At 42.4% G+C, this 23,529-nt stretch overlaps 1 protein-coding gene across 1 annotated transcript in view; it reads left to right on the top strand.

The window, feature by feature from the left end:
• The window catches only part of jmy (junction mediating and regulatory protein, p53 cofactor), a 119,371-nt gene that overhangs the window by 4,342 nt on the left and 91,500 nt on the right, over positions 1–23,529 (top strand). The window contains exon 2 of the mRNA XM_072257833.1: positions 11,078–11,251. Coding sequence (XP_072113934.1) covers positions 11,078–11,251 — 174 coding nt within the window. The remainder of the gene's footprint in view (positions 1–11,077; positions 11,252–23,529) is intronic.

The following is a 23,529-nucleotide window of genomic DNA, read 5'->3' as shown; positions in this document are numbered from 1 at the left end:
TACTCAGGCCTTTTATTTTCGCCATGTTATTTATTCATGCATTTCCTTTTCTTATTCATGGAATTGATCAAATATGTAGCTTAGAGAACAGCCTTAACTTCAGCACTTAAAAATAAATTAACGGATGTGAAAATGGTACCAACACTTCTAGGTTAATGGCTTTCCATCAGACTTGGTGGGGGGGGGATAATTAAGTAACAGCGAGCTGTCTATTGATGTTCTGTTTTGTAATTTCTGTGGTTCTGAAGCTCTTTTGATTTTCTAAAGTTAAGTATATAGGTCTTAATGCTATAATTAATGTGGCCAAATACTATAAAGGAGCCACTTTTAAATTTTTTTAGATTTGAAGTATTTACAGTTCTTTAAAAATGTGGACATCAATTTTTCTAGCAATAACAGGATTTGGTTGTAGATTTTTTGTCCTTTTACATAGACTTCATTTCAAAAAAGAAGTACAGCTGGAGACACTGTATTTCATTATTGTGAGGCAAGTGTTCTGAAGCTTTTAAGTACTGTACTGCTACTTTTAACTTCAGATACCTGACTCATGCCAGTACAGTGCCTGGCTTTTGTCATTAAACATTAAAAAAAATGGGACTGTAAAAGCTACCTTTTAGAACAATTTGTTGTGTGCTGTTGTAAAGACTGGCAAGAATGTAGAATATATTAAAGTTCAACATAACTATGAGTATGACCACTGTTAAATTATATTAATCTGAATTCCAGTATGTTACACAGTTGATTAGGAGCAGGCCAGGTTAACTAATATGTTTGTAAATTCCTAAATGGATGTAAAAACATTTAGAATGTATTATTTATGTAGGACAAAACAACTAATGTCTCCTTAATTACTGCATAATCTTTAAACAATTTATCTTTAATTTTTAACTTGCAAATATCCTAGGTATAATATCTTTCAGTTTTCCCTGTAAATGTTTCAGAATTAATAGACATGTTAGCTTGCACAATTAGCTCAAATATTACAATGAAGATATGGAGATAGTAATTGTTATTATACATTTGTACATTATAAAATAATGTTATCGGAAGTCGTTCGGGATGGCTGGGCCCAAGGAAAAAATAACATCCCAAGATTGAACTCAAAGAAAAAATGTCGATGATTCCCAGTCACAACTGTTGGGGATGCCCATAATCTGTCTTCATGTACTTTATTTATAATTGCACATCTATTATTAGGCTGGAATTGGGCACACACTGTTATTGTGGAGACTCAACTTGCTATGTTTTTGCAAAAATTGAGAATCGCCTTTTGCCAGCCTATAGCAGTATCTGCATGACATTGACTAATAATGGCAGATAGCAGTGGCAACTGAGGAAAACCAGATACCTTCATTTTGATTAACCCCTTTTGATAGTATCCTGTGAGTCCAATCAGCTGAGGGTGAACTGAACTCGTAATACATTGGCTATGAGAACAAGTCAGAATTGTGTATTCAGTGATCTGTGAATGTTTCCTAATTCTTTTAAGCTTCTTGGCTGTCTATGTGTTGTTGAACAGTGAAGATATGTAGGTTGGCAATGTTCAGAAAGTTATTCACTATTGTGTCATTGGATTCTGTACCACTGATCAGTATTCCCCTATTCTGCCACTGACACAGGATGTAAAATTTAAATGATCTATAACAACATCTTATTAGTGCTACTCAAGGAACACCATCAACTTTATGTTAATATCCAGGTGACACACCAAGCCTAACTTATACTGCAGAGTATAAAAAAATCCCTTCCCGATGCAATAGTGTGAGAAGAGGGATAAGTAGCTTTCCAAAGTATTATATAGAGATTGGAATAGGACTGAATATTCATACAAATAAATGCATAGTATGACATATGTTATTTTGTGGTATTAATTTACAGTACAAAAATCTATGGAATATCATTTTTTTGCATAAACAGAGCTTCAGATAGAAACATAGAAACATAGAAAATAGGTGCAGGAGTAGGCCATTCGGCCCTTCGAGCCTGCGCCGCCATTCAGTATGATCATGGCTGATCATCCAACTCAGAACCCTGCACCAGCCTTCCCTCCATACCCCCTGATCCCTTTAGCCACAAGGGCCATATCTAACTCCCTCTTAAATATAGCCAATGAACTGGCCTCAACTGTTTCCTGTGGTTGAGAATTCCACAGATTCACCACTCTCTGTGTGAAGAAGTTTTTCCTAATCTCGGTCCTAAAAGGTTTCCCCTTTATCCTCAAACTGTGACCCGTAATTTAACCTGTATTTTTAGTGTTTTACTCTATTCAAAGTTGTGTGGCAGGGATCCAGTTCCAAATGTTTCCATTGTTTATTTAATTATTTTATTAGACCACCTTCATGTCATATTCCGTCTGCGCACCCTGGTCTCTTAACATAGTGGATGAATTGCAGTGGCTTCTGCTTATACTTTTATAGGAAACAGTGAAAATTTTATTCATCAATTGCCACTTCACCAAAAGGAATTTCCAGCCTCTAAACTTCTGGTGGATTCACTTTATTTTTTGCACTGGATGACTTTATTTCCTATGCAGTTCTTGTTTTTTTTTTGAAGCATGCAAGGAACCAGGACCTTCATGCCTCTTAAGGTTTGTTTGGCTGAATGCAATAATAATCCAGCTTTTCTTACTTTTAACTATATGCATTCAAATACTGAATGCTGATTCCACTGGGGTTGTTGTTTAACTTTTTTCAGCTTTCTAATAGGATGGAACAAACATTTCATAGCAATCTTATTGTCCTTTCCCATTGCAATTATTTTAATCTTTCATCAATGATGTCATTGTTAGCTAATGTTATTATTTAAGCCGCTTTCAAATTTCAAACCTCATCTTCCTTCCTATCTGCAGTGTTGAAGTCCAAATCAAATATTCTTTAACTGCATTTTCTTATGCCTGGATCACATTGCAAATTTCTTCCTTATTCAGTCTTGTTATATTTAATAAACAGATTGATGGTTGTTATTATTCCCCATTTATCGTACCCATCGATCATTTGCAATCATTGTCCTTTAAATACAACATACAGTAAATAATTACAACTTAAGTAGTAAAAGTTCCAGTTAATTCTAAGCGATGCCTAAATGTGTGCAAAGCAGGGTTGCAATGAATTGTTTTAGTTCATGGAGTCATCCAGCATGAAAACAGACCCTTTGACCCACAATTCTGTACTGACTGCCAGGCAGCTATTTTGCTAATCCTATTTTATTCTCTCACATTGCCAAATGCTCCCAAATTATGCTATTCAAACTACAAGCAAAAAAAAATTACAATTTGAATAACTTGAAGGGAGGCTAGTTGACAACCATGCATGCTAGAGCAAACATTTGACATCAGGTTAGGACAAGATAGCTTTGATCTGAAAACTACTTGGCACTAAAGCAATAATCATCCATCAGTGATGACCAGTGTGACAATTATCTGATCTTTCATCTTTGAATAAACACTAGTCAGATCACAGAGCACTGCTTACAGTTCTTGTTACTTTTCATACTCTATAGGACATCATACTACTGGAAAGAGTACAGAGATTTATTAGGAGATAGCCAGGGCTGGTGAACTATCATTATGAGGGAAACTGTTTAAGCTGAAGCTTTGTTTTACTTTAGATCAAAAAGAGATTGAGGGGATATATAATGGAGGTTTGTAAAATTCTGGGAGGGTAAGCTGGGGAACCAGAGGGGTCATCAATTTAGGGCCACAGATTAAAATTAAACACTGGAAGGATTACAGGAAATTTGGAAGAAAAAAAATCCATCAAACACAAGAAAATCTGCATTTGTTGGAATTCCAAAGCAATACACACAAAATGCTGGAGAAACTCAGTGGATCAGGCAGTATATATGGAAAAGAGTAAACAGTTAATGTTCCGGGCTGAAGCCCTTCATCAGGACTGGAAAGGAAGGGGGAATAAGTCAGAGTAAGAAGGTGGAGAGAGGGAAGGATGAAGTAGAAGGTGGGAGGTGATAGGTGAAACCAGGAGATGGGGACACGGTGAAGTAAAGAGCTGGGAATTTGGTGGAAGAGATAGCTGCTAAAGAAGGGGGAATCTGATAGGCGATGACAAAAGACCATGGACGACAAGGAAGGGGGAGGAGCAGCAGAGGGAGGTGATGGATAGACAAGAAGAGAAGGCATGAGAGGGAAACAGAAATGGGGAATGGTGAAGGAGAAGGGGGGTTAATTACTAGAAGTTTGAGAAATCAATGCTCTGCCAGTCTGAGTGGCCTTATCATGGCAGTAGAGAAGGCTTTGGACTGACACTTCATTTATCAAGCAGTGTTGTTAGGAGTTTGCGTGAAGTAGCAGTCTAAGCCACATTTAAAAAGATGTGGACAAAGAACCTTCACTCCATCCACAACAATCAGGTTTATTATCACCAGCATGTGATGTGAAATTTGTTAGCTTAGCAGCAGCAGTTCGATGCAATACATAATATAGAAGAGAAAAAGTAATAACTAAAATTTTAAAAAATAAATAAGTAAATCAATTACAATACAGCTGTCCCCCACTTTCCGAATGTTCTCTTTACGACATTTTGCTTTTATTAAGACCTACATTAGTACCTGTTTTCGTTAATCGAAAGAGGATTTTCGCTTTTACGAAAAAAGACGCTTGCTTTAAACTTATGTTTACCCTGAGAAAGACTACCATGACCATGAAGCCTTGCGCGGGCAGGTGTGTGCGCATGCGTGACGTGCGAATACGTGTGCATGCGTGATGTGCGTGTACGTGATGATTTTTTTCGACAAACTGATTTTGACTCAAACTTCCCAATTCTGTTAAGTGAAACTACGCTGTACATACATTATTTCTACTTTATGTAGGCTATATATTTATCATATCATCCTGCTTTTACTATATGTTAGTGTTATTTTAGGTTTTATGTGTTATTGGTATGATTTGGTAGGTTATTTTTTGAATCTGGGAACTGTCAAAAATTTTTCCCATATAAATTAATGGTAATTGCTTCTTTGCTTTACGCCATTTTGGCTTACGAAGGGTTTTGTAGGAACGCTCTACATTTGGAAAGCAGGGGAAACCTGTGTACGTGTATTAAATAGATTTTTAAAACTTGCCAAAAAAACAGAAATCCTGTATATTAAAAAAGTGAGGTAGTGTCCAAGTATTCAATGTCTATTTAGAAATCGGATGGCAGAGGGGAAGAAGCTGTTCCTGAATCGTTGAGTGTGTGCCTTCAGGCTTCTGTACCTCCTATCTGATGGTAACAGTGAGAAAAGGGCATGCCCTGGGTGCTGAAGGTCCTTAATAATGGACGCTGCCTTTCTGAAACACCGCTCCCTAAAGATGCCGTGGGTACTTTGTAGGCTAGTACCCAAGATGGAGCTGACTAGATTTACAACCCTCTGCAGTTTCTTTTGGCCCTGTGAAGTAGCTCTCCCCATACCAGACAGTGATGCAGCCTGTCAGAATGCTCTCTACGGTATGTCTATAGAAGTTTTTTGAGTGTATTTGTTGACATGCCAAATCTCTTCAAACTCCTAATAAAGTATAGCTGCTGTCTTACCTTCTTTATAACTACATTGATATGTTGGGACCAGGTTAGATCCTCAGAGATCTTGACACCTCTCTCCGCTTCTGATCCCTCTATGAGGATTGGTATGTGTTCCTTTGTTTTACCCTTCCTGAAGTCCACAATCGGCTCTTTCATCTTACTGACGTTGAGTGCCAGGTTGTTGCTGCAGCACCACTCCACTAGTTGGCATATCTCACTCCTGTATGCCCTCTTGTCACCACCTGAGATTCTGTCAACAATGGTTGCATCGTCAGCAAATTTATAAATGGTATTTGAGCTATGCCCAGCCACACAGTCATGTGTATGTAGAGAGTAGAGCAGTGGGCTAAGCACACACATGAGGTGCGTCAGTATTGATCATCAGCGAGGAGGATATGTTATCACCAATCTGTACAGATTGTGGTCTTCGGGTTAGGAAATCAGGATCCAATTTCAGAGGGAGGTACAGAGCAGGATTTCCTGGTGGTCAACTATTTTAAACCCGGCTGGTGGTGTAGTGACATCAATGCCGTACTTTGGGACGAAAGGTCCGCAGTTCGAATCCAGCCAGCTCCCCTGCACGCTTTCCATCCGTGCTGGGTTATGAGCTGGTGATCTTTTTGGAAACTCACCCGCCAGAAGGCTATGGCAAACCACTGCTGTAACTTGCCTCGTATGTCAGAGGGGCATGGAGGGAAATCGTCCGCTAACTGTAGAAACTCTGGATGCAACGTACCTTTCCTTTTTCCAACTATTTTAAATTCCCTGCCCATTCCCATTTGGGCCGATTTCTGAATGGACACTGAAACCATGAACACTACCTCACTACCATTTTTGCGCGCAGACACACACGCGCGCGTTATTTTTCTTTATTATTATGTATTGCATTGTACTACTGCCACAAAGATAACAAATTTCATGACGTATGCTAATCATATTAAACCTGACTCAGATTCATTTTCTTTTTTTAGTAGCCACCGGCTTGGTTCCTTATTTTGTGTTTGTTTCAGTCTTATAGACCATGGTAATCAGTGTCAGTAGCACCTGAGGCTTCCATTGCCTGGAGAGAAATCACCTCATGATGTGATTTTAGTTTGCCTCCCTGCATATTTTGTTCGTATTGCCATGCCCAATGATGATATATGATGTATCTGCTGCAATTTAAGATTTTTATTAGACTAAATAATGGCATTGCACTTTTTCAAATTACAGTGCCTATAAAAAGTATTCACCCCTCCCCTTTGAAGTTATCATATTCTTTTACAGCATTGATTAACAGTGATTTAATTTGACTTTTTTAACACTGATCAACAGAAAAATACTCTTTTATGTCAAAATGAAAGCAGATCTCCACAAAGTAATCTAAATTAATTACTAAATGTAAACACAAAATAATTGATTGCTTAAGTATTCACCCCCTTTAATCCAACACACCAAATCATCACTGGTGCATCCAATTGGTTTTAGAAGTCATGAAATTAGTTAAATTGAGATCACCTGTGTGCAGTCAAGCTGTTTCAATTGATTGTAGTAAAAATACACATGTAGTTGGAAGATCCAACAACTGTGGCTGGCTGAAGTGTGGTAGTTGCTGCCATTGGCTGTGAATGGTGTGGGGATGTTGGGAAATAGTGTAGGTTCAGTTAGGGGGAGGATCTGAAGAAGGAACCGCAAATGGAGGGTTCAGGTGAGTGCCGGTTGGTGGGAAGTGCTTGGAATCAAGTTGAATCTAGATCTGGAAAACTGAAAAAGAAACATAATATTGGAATGATTTCAAGTGATGGAGAGGAAGGACATGATGTATTGGGGAAAAAAGGAAAGAAGACTTTGAGGTATTGTTTAAATTTAATCCAGAACAGTCTTTTACCAATCGCATTAAATTAACTACAGAGTTAAAATTGGCTGTAGGGAATATAGATTGTGCTTGTACTTTAAGAGAAGGCAGTGTATTAATTATTTGTGAGGATAAGAAACGGTGTGAGAAGGCATTAGGTTTGAAGACTTTATTTGGCAAAAATATGGTATCTGTGTTCCCTAATGAAAGTAGAGGTATTGGGGATGTTATAACGGGTGTTCCAGTGGAGATTTCGATAGAAGAGGTTAAATCTCATTTATTGTGAGGCAAGGTTAAGGAGATAAAGAGATTTCAAGCTGTCAGAAATGGGCAAAGGATGGATCGTTTATCTGTATTAATATATTTTGATGAGATGAAGCTTCCTGATAAAGTTAGTTTGAGGTGTGTTAGTTACAATGTACAATCCAACTCCGGTTAGATTTTATAAATGTCTGTGGTTTGGGCATGTTGCGGCTGTATGTTGTGTGAAACTATGATGTAGTAAGTGTGGTGGGGAACATAAGTATGAAACTTGTGAAGGCGTAAAGTTTAATTGTTTTATTTGCAGAGGAGAGCATGTTGCAGCAATAGAGGATGTGAAGTGCTTAAGAATGCAGCTGAAGTACAGCAAGTTGAAGTATAGTTAGGTGTCTCGTATGCACAGGCCTTGCAAAAAGTTAAACCGAATGTTGATAAAGTATTACCAGTCAGAGAACAGAATGTTAAGTCAGAGTCTATATGTCGGCATCATAGTTCTCTTAATAAATATACATTAATTGATAAAATAAAGTTTGTAATTTTTATAGCATATGTGGTGAATTGCACTGCTCAGACATCTAGTCGTTCAGTGGGAGTGGGGTAAAACAAGAAGAGAAGGAATTATATTGCTTTGACTTAGAATGGATATACTAAATTATTGCTTATATGTTGTTGGAAATATCACTCTGGGGTAAACACGAGGAAATCTGCAGATGCTGGAAATTCAAGCAACATACACAAAATGCTGGTGGAATGCAGCAGGCCAGACAGCATCCATAGGAAGAAGGACATAAGACTCTGCTTCTTCCTATGGATGCTGTCTAGCCTACTGCATTCCACCAGCATTTTGTGTGTGTCACTCTGGGGTATGTAGGTTTTGTCATCATTATCAAATAGTTGAATACATTCTTTTACAATGTGTTTAGCATATAAAGTTGAAAGAAAGCAAACGCAGGCTGCATTATTATTTTGGGGGCTTGATGGTTTCATTTTAAAAACTTTTAAGTTATGGAAGTGACTTTAGTTTAATTCACAATATTGTCTTTCATTATTTACAATCTATAGGGCTTCTTGGAGTAATTTAGTTTTCATTTGATAAAGAACTAGTAGGGGTTTAATTTTCCAACTCTACACCACACTCTAGTCCAGTTGGTGCCAGTACTGCATCTTTAAGTTGGACTGCCAATCGCCATTAAAAGTTGGAAGAGGAAAAAAAAGGTGGTCCACCTGCTGGTGATTCAGTATCCTGGCAAAAACTACAACATGAAGACAAAAGAATACTCCAAGCAACTCTGTGAAAAGGTTAGTGAAAAGCGCCAGTCAGGAGATGGATACAAGAAAAGTTCCAACTCACTAAATATCCCTTGCCGTACAATTAAGTTAATCATCAAGAAATGTAAAGAATGTGGTACAGCTGGAGTAGACTGTCCTCAAAAACTGAGTGACTTTGCCAGAAGGGGAATAGTGAGGGAGGACACCAAGATACCTATGACAACTCTGGAGAAGTTACAAGCTTTAGTGGCTGAGATGGGAGAGACTGTGCATAGAGCAACTGTTGCCCAGGTGCTTCATTAGTCACAGCTTTATGCGAGAGTGGCAAAAGAGAAAGCCACTGCTGGGGGGTTGGGGGGGGAACTCACATGAAATCTTGGTTAGAGTTTTCCAGAAGGCATGTGGGAGACACTGAAGTCAGCTGGAAGAAGATTCTGTGGTCTGATGAAACGAAGATTGAACTTTTTGACCATCAGACTAAACGCAATGTTTGGCACAAGCCAAACACCGCACATCATTAAAAACACACGCTCCCTACTGTGAAGCATGGTGGTAGCTGCATCATTCTGTGAGGATGCTTCACTGCAGCAGGCCCTGGAAGGAAGGCGTGTGAAGGTAAAGGGTAAAATGAATGCAGCACAATACAGGGAAATCCTGGAGGAAAATCTGATGGATTCTGCAAGAGAACTGTGACATGGAAGAAGATTTGTTTTCCAGCAAGGCAATGACTCCAAGCATAAAGCTAAAGCTACATAGGAATGGCTTATAAACAACAAAGTTAATGTCCTGGAGTGGCCAAGTCAGAGTCCAGACCTCAATCCAATAGAGAATTTGTGGCTGGACTTAAAAAGGGCTATTCACTCATGATCCCCATGTAACCTTACAGAGCTTGAGCAGTTGTAAAGAAGAATGGGGAAAATTTGCAGTATCCAGATGTGCAAAGCTGATAGAGACCAATCCACACAGACATAAGGCTGTAATTGCTGCCAAAGCTGCATCTACTAAATACTGACTTGAGTAATTATGCAATCAATTATTTTGTGATTAATAGTGTAAAGTTTACACCAATTTGTAGTAATTTGTTTTCACTTTGACATGAAAGAGTATTTTCTGTTGATCAGTGTCAAAAAGCCAAATTAAATCTTCTGTGATTCATACTTTTTATACGTACTGTATAATGTATAGGGTTTTTGATACAACTATCAAAATACATCTGAAACAGAACCACAGAATACTACTTGAACTGAAAGTGTATGCTGATTGTTATTCCAAGTGAGCCTACAATAGCTTTTGTCGACTGTATACGGTGCATTTATAGTCTAAAGTGAGCAACTGAGGGAAATGTTTGCTGATTTCAAATTGGGGTTCATAGAGATTACGAAAAGGTGTAATGATCATTCAAATTGCTCAGTTGATCAGAGGTGGGAATATGCTAAAGAAATTACCTTTTGAAGTCAAGAAGCTAACAGAGAATGGACCTTAAATAACCAGTTCAGCAAATTGATTTGATGTGTGTCTTCAAGAATTATTTGCTGCTTGCCTCTGATCCAGTTAAGTGTCATTAAAGAAATTGATATGATAGCTTGTTCGAAATATTTTGTGCTTGCACATATTCTTGAAGTTTAAATGGCCCTTTGTTTGTCTGTGTTCTTGGTTATCCTACACTTGAATACATGGTTCTAATCAAAATTACTCTCCCTGCGCTCTTTCACTGAATGTCCAAATTGAATTTTGAACTTGATAACATTTTAGTCTCAATTTCTAAATCTGAAACAAAACCCAGACTTGACTTTTATTTGAGACAAAATTCTTCTGCCCTCTGCTGTTAATTTGAAACATTTTATCTCATATTTGTTACCCTTAATTCCTTTCCATTAAATGTTGTAGTAAATCTTGATTCATCAATGTCTGTTGTTTTACCTAAACATACTGTTTGACAAAGCTGACACCCTGATGTGTTTGCATCATCTTGAGCAAAGTCAGCTACAAATGAAGCAGTTGACATTGGTGTACAAAATACAAGTTCATAATGAAATGCTGTGTTGTGGCATAATAGCTATCTGTTCTTTTAAGATTTATTTTTAAAGGTTTTGTATTAACCCTGGAGTTTGCAGAGGCAAACAACAAACTAAAAGTTATATTTGAGAAATGAATTGGACTGCAAAATTCAAATTGTAACCAAATTCTGATTTGCATGTAGCTGCTGGAGAAACACAAGGTTACAGATGTCATGGTGGAACTGCTAGAACTATACCAAGAAGAAGACGATGCTTATGCTGCTTTATCAGAAGCAACCACAGAACTCTATCAATATCTTCTGCAGCCTTTCAGAGATATGAGAGAACTGGCAATGCTGAGACGTCAACAGATAAAGGTAAGAGACAAGATTGTAACTCAGCTTTGTCTGGATAGTTAGAAGTGGGCAGAAGAATGATCATGTTCTCTTCCAAGTTGCATTGTACTTCGGGAGCATGCAGTGAACTCCCAGAAGTACAACGATAAGGAGAGTAATCAGAGAAAAACAGAAATGAGTGTAAAATCTACAATCACAGGTTATAGGATAAAGATCACAAATGAATGCTTTCAGTGAAGAATGAAATGAAGAGTGAAAGATATAAACGGCGTAAATGAAAGTGAACATTTAACTAGTATCACTAAACAAAACAAAATCCTATGTGTTGAATGAGCAAACCTAAAAAGGTTGTAACATAAAGGGTAAAATTGTCTTTTAGCAAGACATTGTAATACCTATTATATACTTTAAGCAGAGATGTACAGAGAACAAACTGAACTAAGTTTGAGAATATTTTCGTTCTGCTTTAAATTCTTATCTATCCATAGTAGCCCCAGAAAAGTGTCGGCAAACTACCTTCTTGAATTAATGTAAAGTAAATATGTTGGGAAACCTAAACACAGAGTGCCAGAATTCTTAGTGAGGATGAACAGAAGGATGTTGGGGTCCTTGTCCATGGATCCCTCAAAGGTGCAATGCAACTTTATAGGGTGGTTAAGAATATGTATGGTGTTTATCTTTATTAGTCGATGGATTGAGTTCAAGAGCCGGGAGGTAATGTTGCAGCTCTATAAAACTCAGGTTAGACTGTCCGTGGAGTGTTTCGTTCAGTTCTGCTTGCCTAGTTATAGAAACGGTGTGGAATTTTAGAGAGGGTGCAGAGGAGTTTGACCAGGATGCTGCCTGGATTAGAAAGCATGATTAATGAGGATAGATTGAGGGAGACAGGCCTTTTCCCTTTGGAATATAAGAGAATGAAATGTGACTTTATAGGTGTATAAGATAAAAGGCATGGATAGAGTAGATAATCAGCACCATCTTCCCAGGGTGAAATGGTTAATATTGAAGGCATCATTTTAAGGTAACTGGAGGACTTTATAAGGGGGATGTCAGAGATAGGCTTTATTACACAGACATTGGTAAGTTAATGGAACATGCTGCCAAGAATGGTGGTAGAGGCTAATACATAGGAATGTTCAAGAGTGTATTAGGTACATGGATGATAGAACAATAGTGGATTAAGTTAGATAGATCTTAAAATAGATTAAAAGATCAGTACAACATTGTGTACTGAAATATACTGCACTGCTCTGTTTTATACCTTGCCTATTCAAGTGCATGTCTAAATATCTGATTGACATAGTGATAATATCTGATTCCACCTCCTTCTCTGGGGACATGATCTCGATATCAGTCATTCTGTCTCAAAAGAATTTCCCCCTGAAATCCCTCTTAAAATTCCTTCCCCTCACCTTAAATCTATGCCGCCTTGTTTTTGATTTCCCCTGTGTGAAAGAATTTTGGCGCTCTACCTTATCTATATACCTTATCAATTTATATACTTTTTCGAATAATTTCAGTTTCCTTTACCGCAGGAAAAACAAACCCAATTTACTATTTGTAACTGTCAGATTCGGCCAGCATGTGTTTGTCTAGGGGAAGACAGCCTCTGGTCCAGCCAAAATGAGAAATTTCGTTTGTGTGGATGCTGCGTGATGTGTTGCCTGGTTACAAATCCGAACCGCAAAATATCAGATGGTAGGCCATATGCAATTGAACGATTGAACTTTATAAATTTTCATCTTATTATAGGTTTAGTAAAGAAAATAAAAAGAAAAAGGGCTCATTTCAATGAAACAGTCTAATGTGCACGTTGGAGCTCACGATTCCATCCATTCCTTCCCCTCGACTTCATCTGAGCATTACCTTCCCTCGGACCCTCGCTCGAAGTTCGCTCTGTCCAGCAGTACCGACTCTCTCCACTCGCGTCTTCTCTCTTTATCTCTCGCCGACAAAAGACCACGAATACCTTCTCTCAGACCCACAGGAAAGAAACAATGTGCCTCTCATTGGCTGGCACACATTCCAATGCCCCCATTATCTCTAGTCATAACGCAAACATTGCTGCTGCAGAGAAATCATTACGTTATCAGTGAAACATTATAGAGAGGCCATTACATTAGCAGTGAAACCTTACGGCGTGTTACATATCATTTATAAAATACAGTGAGTGATCTTTTCAGTGTATTACGTTTTCCTACGGCTTTAGTCTGTTCTGTTTTGCATTAAAGGTTCAGGTGGCATTTGTTTTAGGACTGATATCTTATTTGCATTTGATAATTTTTCTGTTTGCCCATGTCGAGTAATTGACTTATTTTTCTTTAATTAGAGCAACGATTGACTGTTATAGTTTGATTCTTGTAGACTCAACTAATCATCTGATAATTGTATCTCTATAACCTGTAAGATTGGAGTAAAAGTGTGCTTAATGGTTCTATTCTAGTTTCTAATTGATAAAAAAAAATAAAATAATGTGGCTCGCCCACGCGGCAAGCGAACCGACTTCAGCAGTCGCAGGCAAGTCTGCAGCCAGCGGCAACCGAGAGGGCTCTTTGAGTGCGGGGCAGACCTTGGCCCGAAAGCCGACGTCACTTCCGCCCCGCAAAGAGTGGGGGATGCTGGGAGCAGGCACTTAAGTGCACGCGTATTGAAACAGTAAACTAGTTAACCAGACCCTGCTTGACTCATTGTGTTGCTTTCACTCATTGCGTATCAGTGCGACCACATTGGTGACCCCGACGGTCCAACGGCATTTGAACCCAGCATGAACGACTCGGCTCTGCAGAATGCAGTTTCCCTTAAACTGCCAACCTTCTGGACCACTCAACCCCTGGTCTGATTCGAGCAAGCAGAGGCCCAGTTCCAGGTCAGGCAAATTGTCTCAGGCGCCACCAGGTATTACCAGGTCTCCTCGATCAGGAGACAGCAGGCCGCGTTATCGACTTTCTGCATCAGCCCCCGGCAACAGACAGGTACGAGGCACTCAAAGCCCTGTTAATCCGCACATTTGGCCTCTCCCACCGTGAATGGGCTGCGTGGTTACTGCATATGGACGGCCTGGGTGACTGCGTGCCATCAGCCCTGATGAGCGACATGCTAGCACTGACAGGTGACCATAAGCCTTGCCTGATTTTTGAACAGATCTTCTTGGAGCAAATGCCAGAAGACATCTGCCTCCTGCTAGCAGATGAAGACTTCAGAGGCCCACACAGGGTGGCTGCCCGTGCGGACATGCTTTGGCGTGCCAAACAAAATGGCGGAACCACCAGCAAGATTAGTGCTGCGGCACGGCCAGAAGTCCAGCCCTCCCACACCCCAGCAGTGGAGCACGTAACACCTACACCAAGGGACAGCACCACTTCTGAGTTTTGGTGCTTTTATCATCAAAGGTGGGGTTCTCGAGCCTGCCGCTGCCGACCGCCATACTTGTTCCAGGGAAACGCCAGGACCAGCCATCGCTGATGGCTACGGCGGCTGGTCACTGGTGATAGCTTCCTCTACATTTGGGACAAGCACTCTGGGCATAGATTCCTGGTGGACACGGGGTGGAAATCAGTGTCCTACCCCCCTCGAGCCACGATACCCAAACTAGAAGAACAGGACTGGAACTTACTGCAGCGAACAGCAGCACCATCTGCACCTATGGCACAATAACTCCCCTTGCAGTTCGGTTCCAGCTGCTTTACATGGACATTTACGCTGGCCGCAGTATCACAGCCATTGCTGGGTGCGGACTTCCTCCGCGCGCACTGCCTGCTCGTGGATTTGAAGGGAAGACGATTGGTTGATGCGAAGACGTTGAAGACTTTCTCCCTTGGTGAGGCCAGGTTACCGGCCCCGCAACTGGACTCCATCACTTATTCCGACAACAAGTTTGCCAGAGTGTTATCGGAGTTCCCATCTATCATCACGCCGCAGTTTTCCTCAAAAGACCCCAAGCACGGCGTGGTGCACCACATCCCCACACAGGGACCTCCCCTTCATGCCCGGGCCTGCAGTCTACCACCCGACAAGCTCCACCTCGCGAAAGAGGAATTCAAGAAGATGGAGGAGATGGGGATTGTGTGGCATTCTGACAGCCTGTGGGCCTCCTCACTCCATATGGTGCCCAAGTCCACGGGAGGGTGGAGACCGTGCGGCAACTATAGGAGGCTAAACGATGCCACCACGTCCAATCGCTATCCGGTTACCACACATCCACGACTTTAAGGCCAACCTGCACAGGGCACGCATCTTTTTGAAGATTGACCTGGTCTGAGGGTATCATCAGATCCTAGTCCACCCGCCCTCATTACCCCTTTTGGCCCATTTGAGTTCCTCAGGATGCTGTCCGGGCTCAAAAATACAGCACAGACGTTTCAGTGCCTGATGGAGGCAATAGGGCGAGATCTGGACTTTCTGTTCATCTACCTGGATGACAGACTTATCGCCAGCTGCTCCCGCCAGGAATATCTAGCACACTTACACCTGCTCTGCCGCCGCCTAAGTGACTACGGCCTGGATATCAACCCCGCCAAGTGCCAGTTCAGCCTATCCACCAGCGACTTCTTAGGACACCGGATTGACCGCCATGGAGCTGTTCCTCTGCCGGCAAAAGTTGAGGCCATCGGCCAATTCGCCAGGCCCAGCACTGTTAAAGGCCTGCAGAAATTTGTTGGGATGGTTAACTTTTATCACCGTTTCCTGCCCTCAGCGGCCCGGATCATGCGGCCCCTTTTCGGCTTGATGTCTGGCAAAGTCAAAGAGATCACCTGGACAGGGGAGGCGACGATGGCTTTTGAACAAGCCAAGAACATACTAGCAAACGCCACGCTCCTGTTCCACCCCCGGATTGATGTCCCCACTGCCCTCACTGTGGATGCCTCCGACGCAGCAGTTGGCGGCGTGCTCGAGCAGCTCATCGAAGGCCAGTGGAAGCCGCTCGCTTTCTTCAGCCGGCACCTACGACCCCCGGAACTTAAGTACAGTGCTCTTGATAGGGAGCTGCTGGCCCTGTACCTTGCCATCCAGCACTTCAGGTATTTCCTGGAAGGGAGGGAGTTCATGGTCTTCACAGACCACAAGCCCCTCACTTTCGCGTTTGCCAAAGTGTTGGACCCGTGGTCGGGCCGCCAGCAACACTACCTGTCATACATCTCTCATCTCTGGGAAGAACAACGTGGTAGCCAACATGTTGTCACGCACCTCTGTCTCCGGGGGTGGATTATGCGACGTTAGCTAAGGCACAATGACTGTACAGCGAGATGCCGGCGTACTGAACCACAGTCTCAGGACTCAGCCTCGAAGACATACCCATTGGGCCCGAAGGTAATGAGCTCCTTTGCGATGTGTCCACCGGGCAACCTTGGCCCATTGTCCCAACTGCTTGGAGGCGCCGCGTTTTTGATACGTTGCACGGTTTAGCCCACCCTTCCATCCGGCTGATCGCAGACAGGTTTGTGTGGCATGGCCTACGCAAGCAGGTCGGGCACTGGGCCAGGACATGCACGCCCTGTCAAACCTTGAAAATCCAGAGGTACGTGAGGGCCCCACTGCAACCCTTCCAGCTGACACATAGGAGGTTCGAACATGTCCACATGGACATCGTCAGCCCACTACCGGTTTCGAGAGGAGCAAGATACCTGTTCACCATGGTGGACAGGTTCACGAGGCGGCCGGAAGCTGTCCCTCTCGCTGACATGGCCACGGAGACGTGCGCCAGAGCCCTGATTACCGCCTGGGTGGCACGGTTCAGACTCCCAGCCCACGTCACTTCAGACAGGTGTGTGCAGTTCACATTGGCTTAGTGGTCTGCGCTGGCACAACTCCTCGGAACCCAGCTCCACCAGACGACTGCTTACCACCCGCAGTCTGATGGCCTGGTGGAACGTTTCCACAGGCACTTGAAGTCAGCCCTGATGGCACACCTCCGAGGGCCAGACTGGGTCGATGAACTCCCTTGGGTGCTGCTTGGCATCCGCACGGCACCCAAGCAGGACCTGGCCGTATCATCGGCAGAACTTGTTTACGGTGCCCTGCTCACAGTTCCCAGTGAGTTTGTGCCAGCACCCCGTGGCCAGGAGGACACACCTACGGCGGTCCTAACTAAACTCAGGGAGCGGCTTGGAACACTTGCCCCAGTCCCGACGTCCCATCACGGAACAACACCCTCTTTTTGTGCCCAAGGACCTACAACAGAGCAAGTATGTTTTCGTTTACCGAGGCGTGCACAGACCACCCCTGCAGCGACCGTACGAAGGACCCTATAAGGTGGTGCGCCATAATGGGACGACCTGTGTTCACGACATCGGCGGTCATGAAGAGACTTTTACCATTGATCGTCTCAAACCGGCGCATCTAGACCTTGAACGCCCGGTTGCGGTGCCACCCCCACGACGATGAGGCCGGCCACCTAAAAGAACTGACAGTGTGCAGGCTGTGGACTCTGCACCTCCTAGTGCTGGATCGGGGGTGGGGGGGGGGGTCATGTGGTGGCTCACCCACGCGGCAAGCGAACCGGCTCCAGCAGTTGCGGGCGAGTCTGCAGCCAGCGGCAACTGAGAGGGCTCTGAGTGCGGGGCAGACCTCGGCCTGGAAGCCGATGTCACTTCCGCCCCGCAATGGGCAGGGGATGCTAGGAGCAGGCACTTAAGCGCGCGGGTATTGAAACAGTACACAGTTCAACCAGACCATGCTCAACTCAGTGTGTTACTTTCACTCGTTGCGTATCAGTGCGACCACAATAATTTCTTTGAAATAATTATAAGAAAGAGTGGTACAAAAATATTATTCCACTTATGTTTACAGTACCATATTATCAACATGTCACAAACGGTCTGAAAAGTATAAATTCTGACTTTTGTATGTCTAGAAATCATACAGCATAAAAATGAGTTCTTTGGCTCACTATGTCGATGCAGACCAGCAGGTACTCATTTACATTAATTCTATTATGTTAATAGAGCGACACTGAGCAACACGGAGCATTATAGGAAGTCATTCCTGCCTGTGGCCATCAAACTTCACAACTCCTCCCTTGGTCAGACACCCTGAGCCAATAGGCTGGTCCTGGACTTATTCCTTGTATTTACATATTACTATTTAATTATTTATGGTTTTATATTGCTTTATTTATACACTATTCTTGGTGCAACTGTAACGAAAACTGATTTCCCTTGGGATCAATAAAGTATGACTATTGACTATTAATGCCTTTTTGTAATTAGATTGGGGTAATAAAAAGACAAATTAAAATTTGGTCTCCATTAACAGATAGCTAGCTTATGACCAGAAGTCACAAATTTTAAGTGGTGGGCAATAAATGTGGGAGATTGTGGGGAAACTTGTTTATCCAGAGAGTGATTATCATTTGGCACTTGTGGTCTGGAAGGGTGTTACAAAGTTATTTGCAACTTTAAAAGGCAAGGAAAATTACTTACAGGACTGTGAGGAAAAGTAGCTACTCTGCAAAGAGTTTTGAATAGAACTGGATAAAATGGCTCGTACTCCTGCAACAATTCTTCAGGTATTCCACAGTTTACAAATTTTCATTGCATTACTGGGATATTATTTGAGAGGAAAGGAAATGCTCTGGAGGAATTAGAGACCTACTGTGAGAGTCGGTTATCTGTTAAATTGTAAATTTGACGGGAGGAGAAGATGGCGGCGCGATGCAGCGCGCGTAGCCTCTCCAGTGGAATGATATCGTATTTGTTAAATAGGGTACCGTGCACAATTCTGATTTGATGGAGACAGCCATGAGAAGCGCGGAGGAACATCTGGAGTAACTTCTGAAATGCCTGTTTCGCTGCCGCGCGATCAAGAATCTCCGGAGGGAAGGCTCCAAAATCCTTGGCTTTGCCTGCTGCTGGCAGCCGGGGCTGGGGTCGAAGCGCTCGGCAGAGATGGTGCTCGGTGCTTGGTGTCGGAGAGCTGGTCGGAGCTCGAAGTTTTCGGACAACTCAGAGTCGGACTGTGGTCGGGTATGGCAGGAAGAGTTTTCTTCCTTCTCCCGTCTGCGTGAGATATGGGACTTCTGAGAGACTTTGAACTTGCTTATCATGCTCATGGCCTGTTCTTCATCAAGCTATGGTATTGCTTGCACTGTTGTAACTGTATGTTATAATTGTGTGTTTTTTGTCAGTTTTTCAGTCTTGGTCTGTCCTATATTTCTATGATATCACACCGGAGGAATATTGTATCATTTCTTAATGCATGCATTACTAAATGACAATAAAAGAGGACTGTGTGTCCTCATAATCTAAAAACACAGTTTTTGGTTTTACTTGAAACTCTTTTGCATTTGTGCTAACTTTTTAAGTTAGTTGCATATTTTGTTGGTTCCTGGGTATCAGGTACTTTTTTCCTGTTTTGTTGGCAGAAAGGTGGAAATACATGAAAAGCTAGTTCATCTTATGGGGCATGATGTATGGAAATTTGTATGTACAGTTGGCTTTTGAATAAACAGTTAAGAAAATATTTTACTCTTGGTTCAGATGGAGTTTGACAGTGAAGTGCGGTCTATTAAAAGTCAAATGAAGAAGCAATACTGTGCCTATAGCCACATCTAAATTGATTTTGGTTAGTTATAGAAAAAGAGAAGCTATCCAAAACAAAAGTAATTGGAGAAAGGCTGATTATTTTTTTTAATAGGATAAGAGTGAATCTGACTACAATGAATTGGAATGAAAAGTTCAGAGTCTAAACTTTGAGGAACAGTAGTCTGCCTTTTAAGCAGGAGTTGGTTTAGGGGTACTGAGGCACTTTAACAATAATAAAGGAAGGACTACCAAGCCAAGAGCCCCCTGGGTGACTGAAGAGATACTGACATTTGTAAAGCAAAAATTGGTGCTAGTTCTAAATTTATATAATGACCCTCTTAACCACCCCCCCCCCCAAAGTTGGGCCCTTTCCATTTATGGAGTTTACCCGTACGAATTTCTCAGATCACAACCCTAAATTTTGAGATGTGGAATAAAATTCTCTCTTGGAATTTAATTTTAAAATGATAAATCATTACACTTTTTCCATGTGATTCTTGAAGTAGACATGGCTTGATGTTACATAAAGTTATGATATGGACTATTTCTAGAAATGTAACACTTAATCCCCTCAACGTGTGAGTCATGTGTGAGAAACGAGATGATTCCAAAAGAGTGAGAGAGGAAGTGGAAACATGGCAGCCAATATATACAAATCCTGCATATGGGGTGTCTAGGGAGGGGTAGCACCTCTGGTGGGGGGGCCTGCCATGCCCTTTTTCAATATAGCTCGTCCACCTTTGGTCCCCACCTGTGCTCAGCTCTCACCTGTGGCTCCAAGTAGCTGTAACACGCGCAGTGGCCACACCCCGGTAAACTGTCTTGGCAGATGGGCCAAACCAGGTGAGGTAGCTGACGGGTCTTCGACCCTCGGTGAGGTAGGGGATTTGCCTGTCCCGGCGCGTGAAGTCCAGTCATGGGCGGATTGAGCGGAAGAGACCGATTAATGGCCCAATCGTCAAGAAGGAAGGCCAGCAGGCGTTGCAGAGCGCTAAGAGCACGACAAGGCACTTAGACGTCCTGATCATCCACTAGAAGAGGTGGTGATCTCTTTAAGCTCACCCGGCAGAAGGCAAAGGCAAACCACTGATGTAACCTGCCACAAACATTGATTTCCTGATATGTTAGAGCGGCGTGAAGGGAAATCATCTGTCAACTGGAAATTCCAGATGCGACCTAATGACAAAAATGTTCTATGGGCATTTTTTGTTTTTAAAATCTCCAGAAAGTGTTGGGTATGGCCCACCTGTGATTAAAATAGGGAGCTTGCAAATAAATGCTGAAAGGACTGTTAAGGTGCTAGATATTTTACAGCTGTCTTCAGGAGGAAAGAGGATGCTTCCAAAGAATATGTTGACACACTTGATATGTTTTAAAAATTAATAGCATAGAAGTATTAGAGAAGTTAACTCAAAGCCACTAGGAATGAATGACATGTATCCTACGATTTTGATGGAAATTTAGGAGGAAATGGCAGAGGTACTGACCATAATCTATAAATACACTTTGGGTAAGATGGTGGTTTTGGAGAACCAGAGAGCAGTAATTATCCCCTTCTTCAAAAAAAGAGTGAAGATAATGTTAACCTTAGTAAGGGAAATGTTTTCTATGATAGTTTCCACAGTTACGGTATTTAGAAGGAAACGGATTAATTACGGCAAACAGATGCAGCTTAGGTGGGATTTTTTTGATGAGGATGTGAAGGTGATGAGCCTAGTGCAGTCATGAATTCTAGAAGGCTTTTGATCAGGTGCTTGACCCATAACATGCTTGTTAAAAAAGTTGAAGGATGTAATTTGCAGCATGGAGACAAAGCTTCAATCAAATGACCAGGTTTCCGAAGCCTCAAGGCTGATTTATACTTGTGCGTCAAATGTACGCCGTAGGTATGGTGTACCCTGTGCCGTATGGTGACGTGCACCTCCCCAAAAATGTAACTTGTGCGTCGTGGTGACGCAGACTGCAGCAACTGTGATTGGTGCGCTTGGTAGCATCGCATTTCCAGTTGCTTTTCCTCTGCCATGTCTGTACACTGATGCGAAATAAATGGTTGAAGGCGATGAACCAAATCGTCAAATCTACCTGCCGACATCTGAAAATATTTGAAATGTATTTCTCTGTCCATGTCTCTCACAAAGAAACTCAACACAGTAGCATAGAAACCCCACCACCAACTGGCGTTTTGGCGGTGAATTGCAGAGTGATGCAGACACAATTACGCGTGCTCGCTACGGCGTAGGGCTAGGCAAAAGTATGAATCAGGCCTACGGCGTAGCCCGTATGCACAAGTACAAATCAACCTTCAGAAAACAAATAGCCATTGAAAGGAGACAGGGTAAATACGGTGTGTTTTATTACAACATTTCCTATTGGGCAAGAGGACCTTTTCTCCTCTTAAGGCAATAAGTCACAATCTATACTCCCAAAAGGCTTAACATCTTATCCTCACTCCCCAAAACTAACCTTTATTCCTATCAAAACCCTACTGTCAGTTTTAGCCTTCTAGTGTAGGCTTTGTGCTCTGTAGGCCTCCAGTTGCCGGTCAGGGTCTGTGAGAATTGAAACTCCATTACTGAGTGTTGCAGTTAATCCAGTAGTACAGGTTTCTTTTTTTCACAATAGCTACACCACACCCACGTCTTCCTTGCCTCCCAGACTTCTTCACAAAACAAGCCAGCAGAATAAAATCTCAGACATCCTCCCTCTCCCTGAAGTTCCAGGAGTCTCCCGCATATCGATAGTGGCTCCCTGACGCCCGGAAATTATATACAATATCCCAGAAATAGATTTTATTGAGAAGGAGAGGGAGAGCGAGCATCCTGATTGGTCTCTCTTTGTGCTAAGAATGGTCCCCAACCACCGGGCAGCGAGCAAACGATATGATTTGGCGATATGAGTCAGCTGCACCTTTCCTCATACCCTGTCTCACCCACTGTTGAGCTTGAAGGCACGCGTCATGCATGTCAGCGCAGAAAGATCAACTCCTGAAGCTTGCAAATGACGATGGGCTGAAAGGTATGTTTGACATAACATCTCTGCTGGCATTCTGGATCAAAGTCAAGGTTGAATGTCCTGAGATAGCCACAAAAGCACTGAGAACGTTGCTTCCATTTCCAACATCATAACGCTGCGAAGTGGAGTTTTTGGCAATGAATGCAACAAAAACAAAATTGCGGAATAGACTGGACATAAGGAACCCCCTTCGAGTATGGCTGTCTCCCATCACCCCTCGATGGGACCGACTTGTTGAAGGAAAACAAGCCCAGGGCTCCCACTGATTCAGCGATATTGGTGTGTTGCAATGATTTTATATGTTCATACAGGGAAAATATGCTCTGTGTTTAATATCCAAACGTTACATAAAATGTTATGCTATTGTTTTATAATTGACTTATCACCTACAGTCTGGTCATGATTAACACCCCCCCCCCCCCCCCCCGACCGGTCCGCAAGAATGTTGCCAATATGAAACCGGTCTGCGGTGCAAAAAATGTTGGGGACCCCTGCTAAGTAGACCTATCAGTTTTCTCTCTGAGCGGGCTTTACAGTCGACCTCAAAAATAATGACAGTGTTACTTGCTGCACTGTTTGCAACAATGACTTTTCTTTTGCCCATGGTGGGTTAAAATGTAAAAGACATGTTGAGGTGAGTTTAACGGGTGTCATTCATTCATTAGCATAGCTAACGTTATTTAAACTAGCCGGCTAGCTGCTAAGGAGCTACGCTATTGATGCCCTACGTGGTGAGGCCAAACTCCTTGTAGACTTGCTTGAAGTTGT

The sequence above is a fragment of the Mobula birostris genome, chromosome 5, assembly GCF_030028105.1.
Source record: "Mobula birostris isolate sMobBir1 chromosome 5, sMobBir1.hap1, whole genome shotgun sequence".
Lineage (NCBI taxonomy): Eukaryota > Metazoa > Chordata > Chondrichthyes > Myliobatiformes > Myliobatidae > Mobula > Mobula birostris.
Note: the sequence above shows the minus strand (reverse complement) of the source record. Positions and strands in the feature narration are given on the sequence as shown.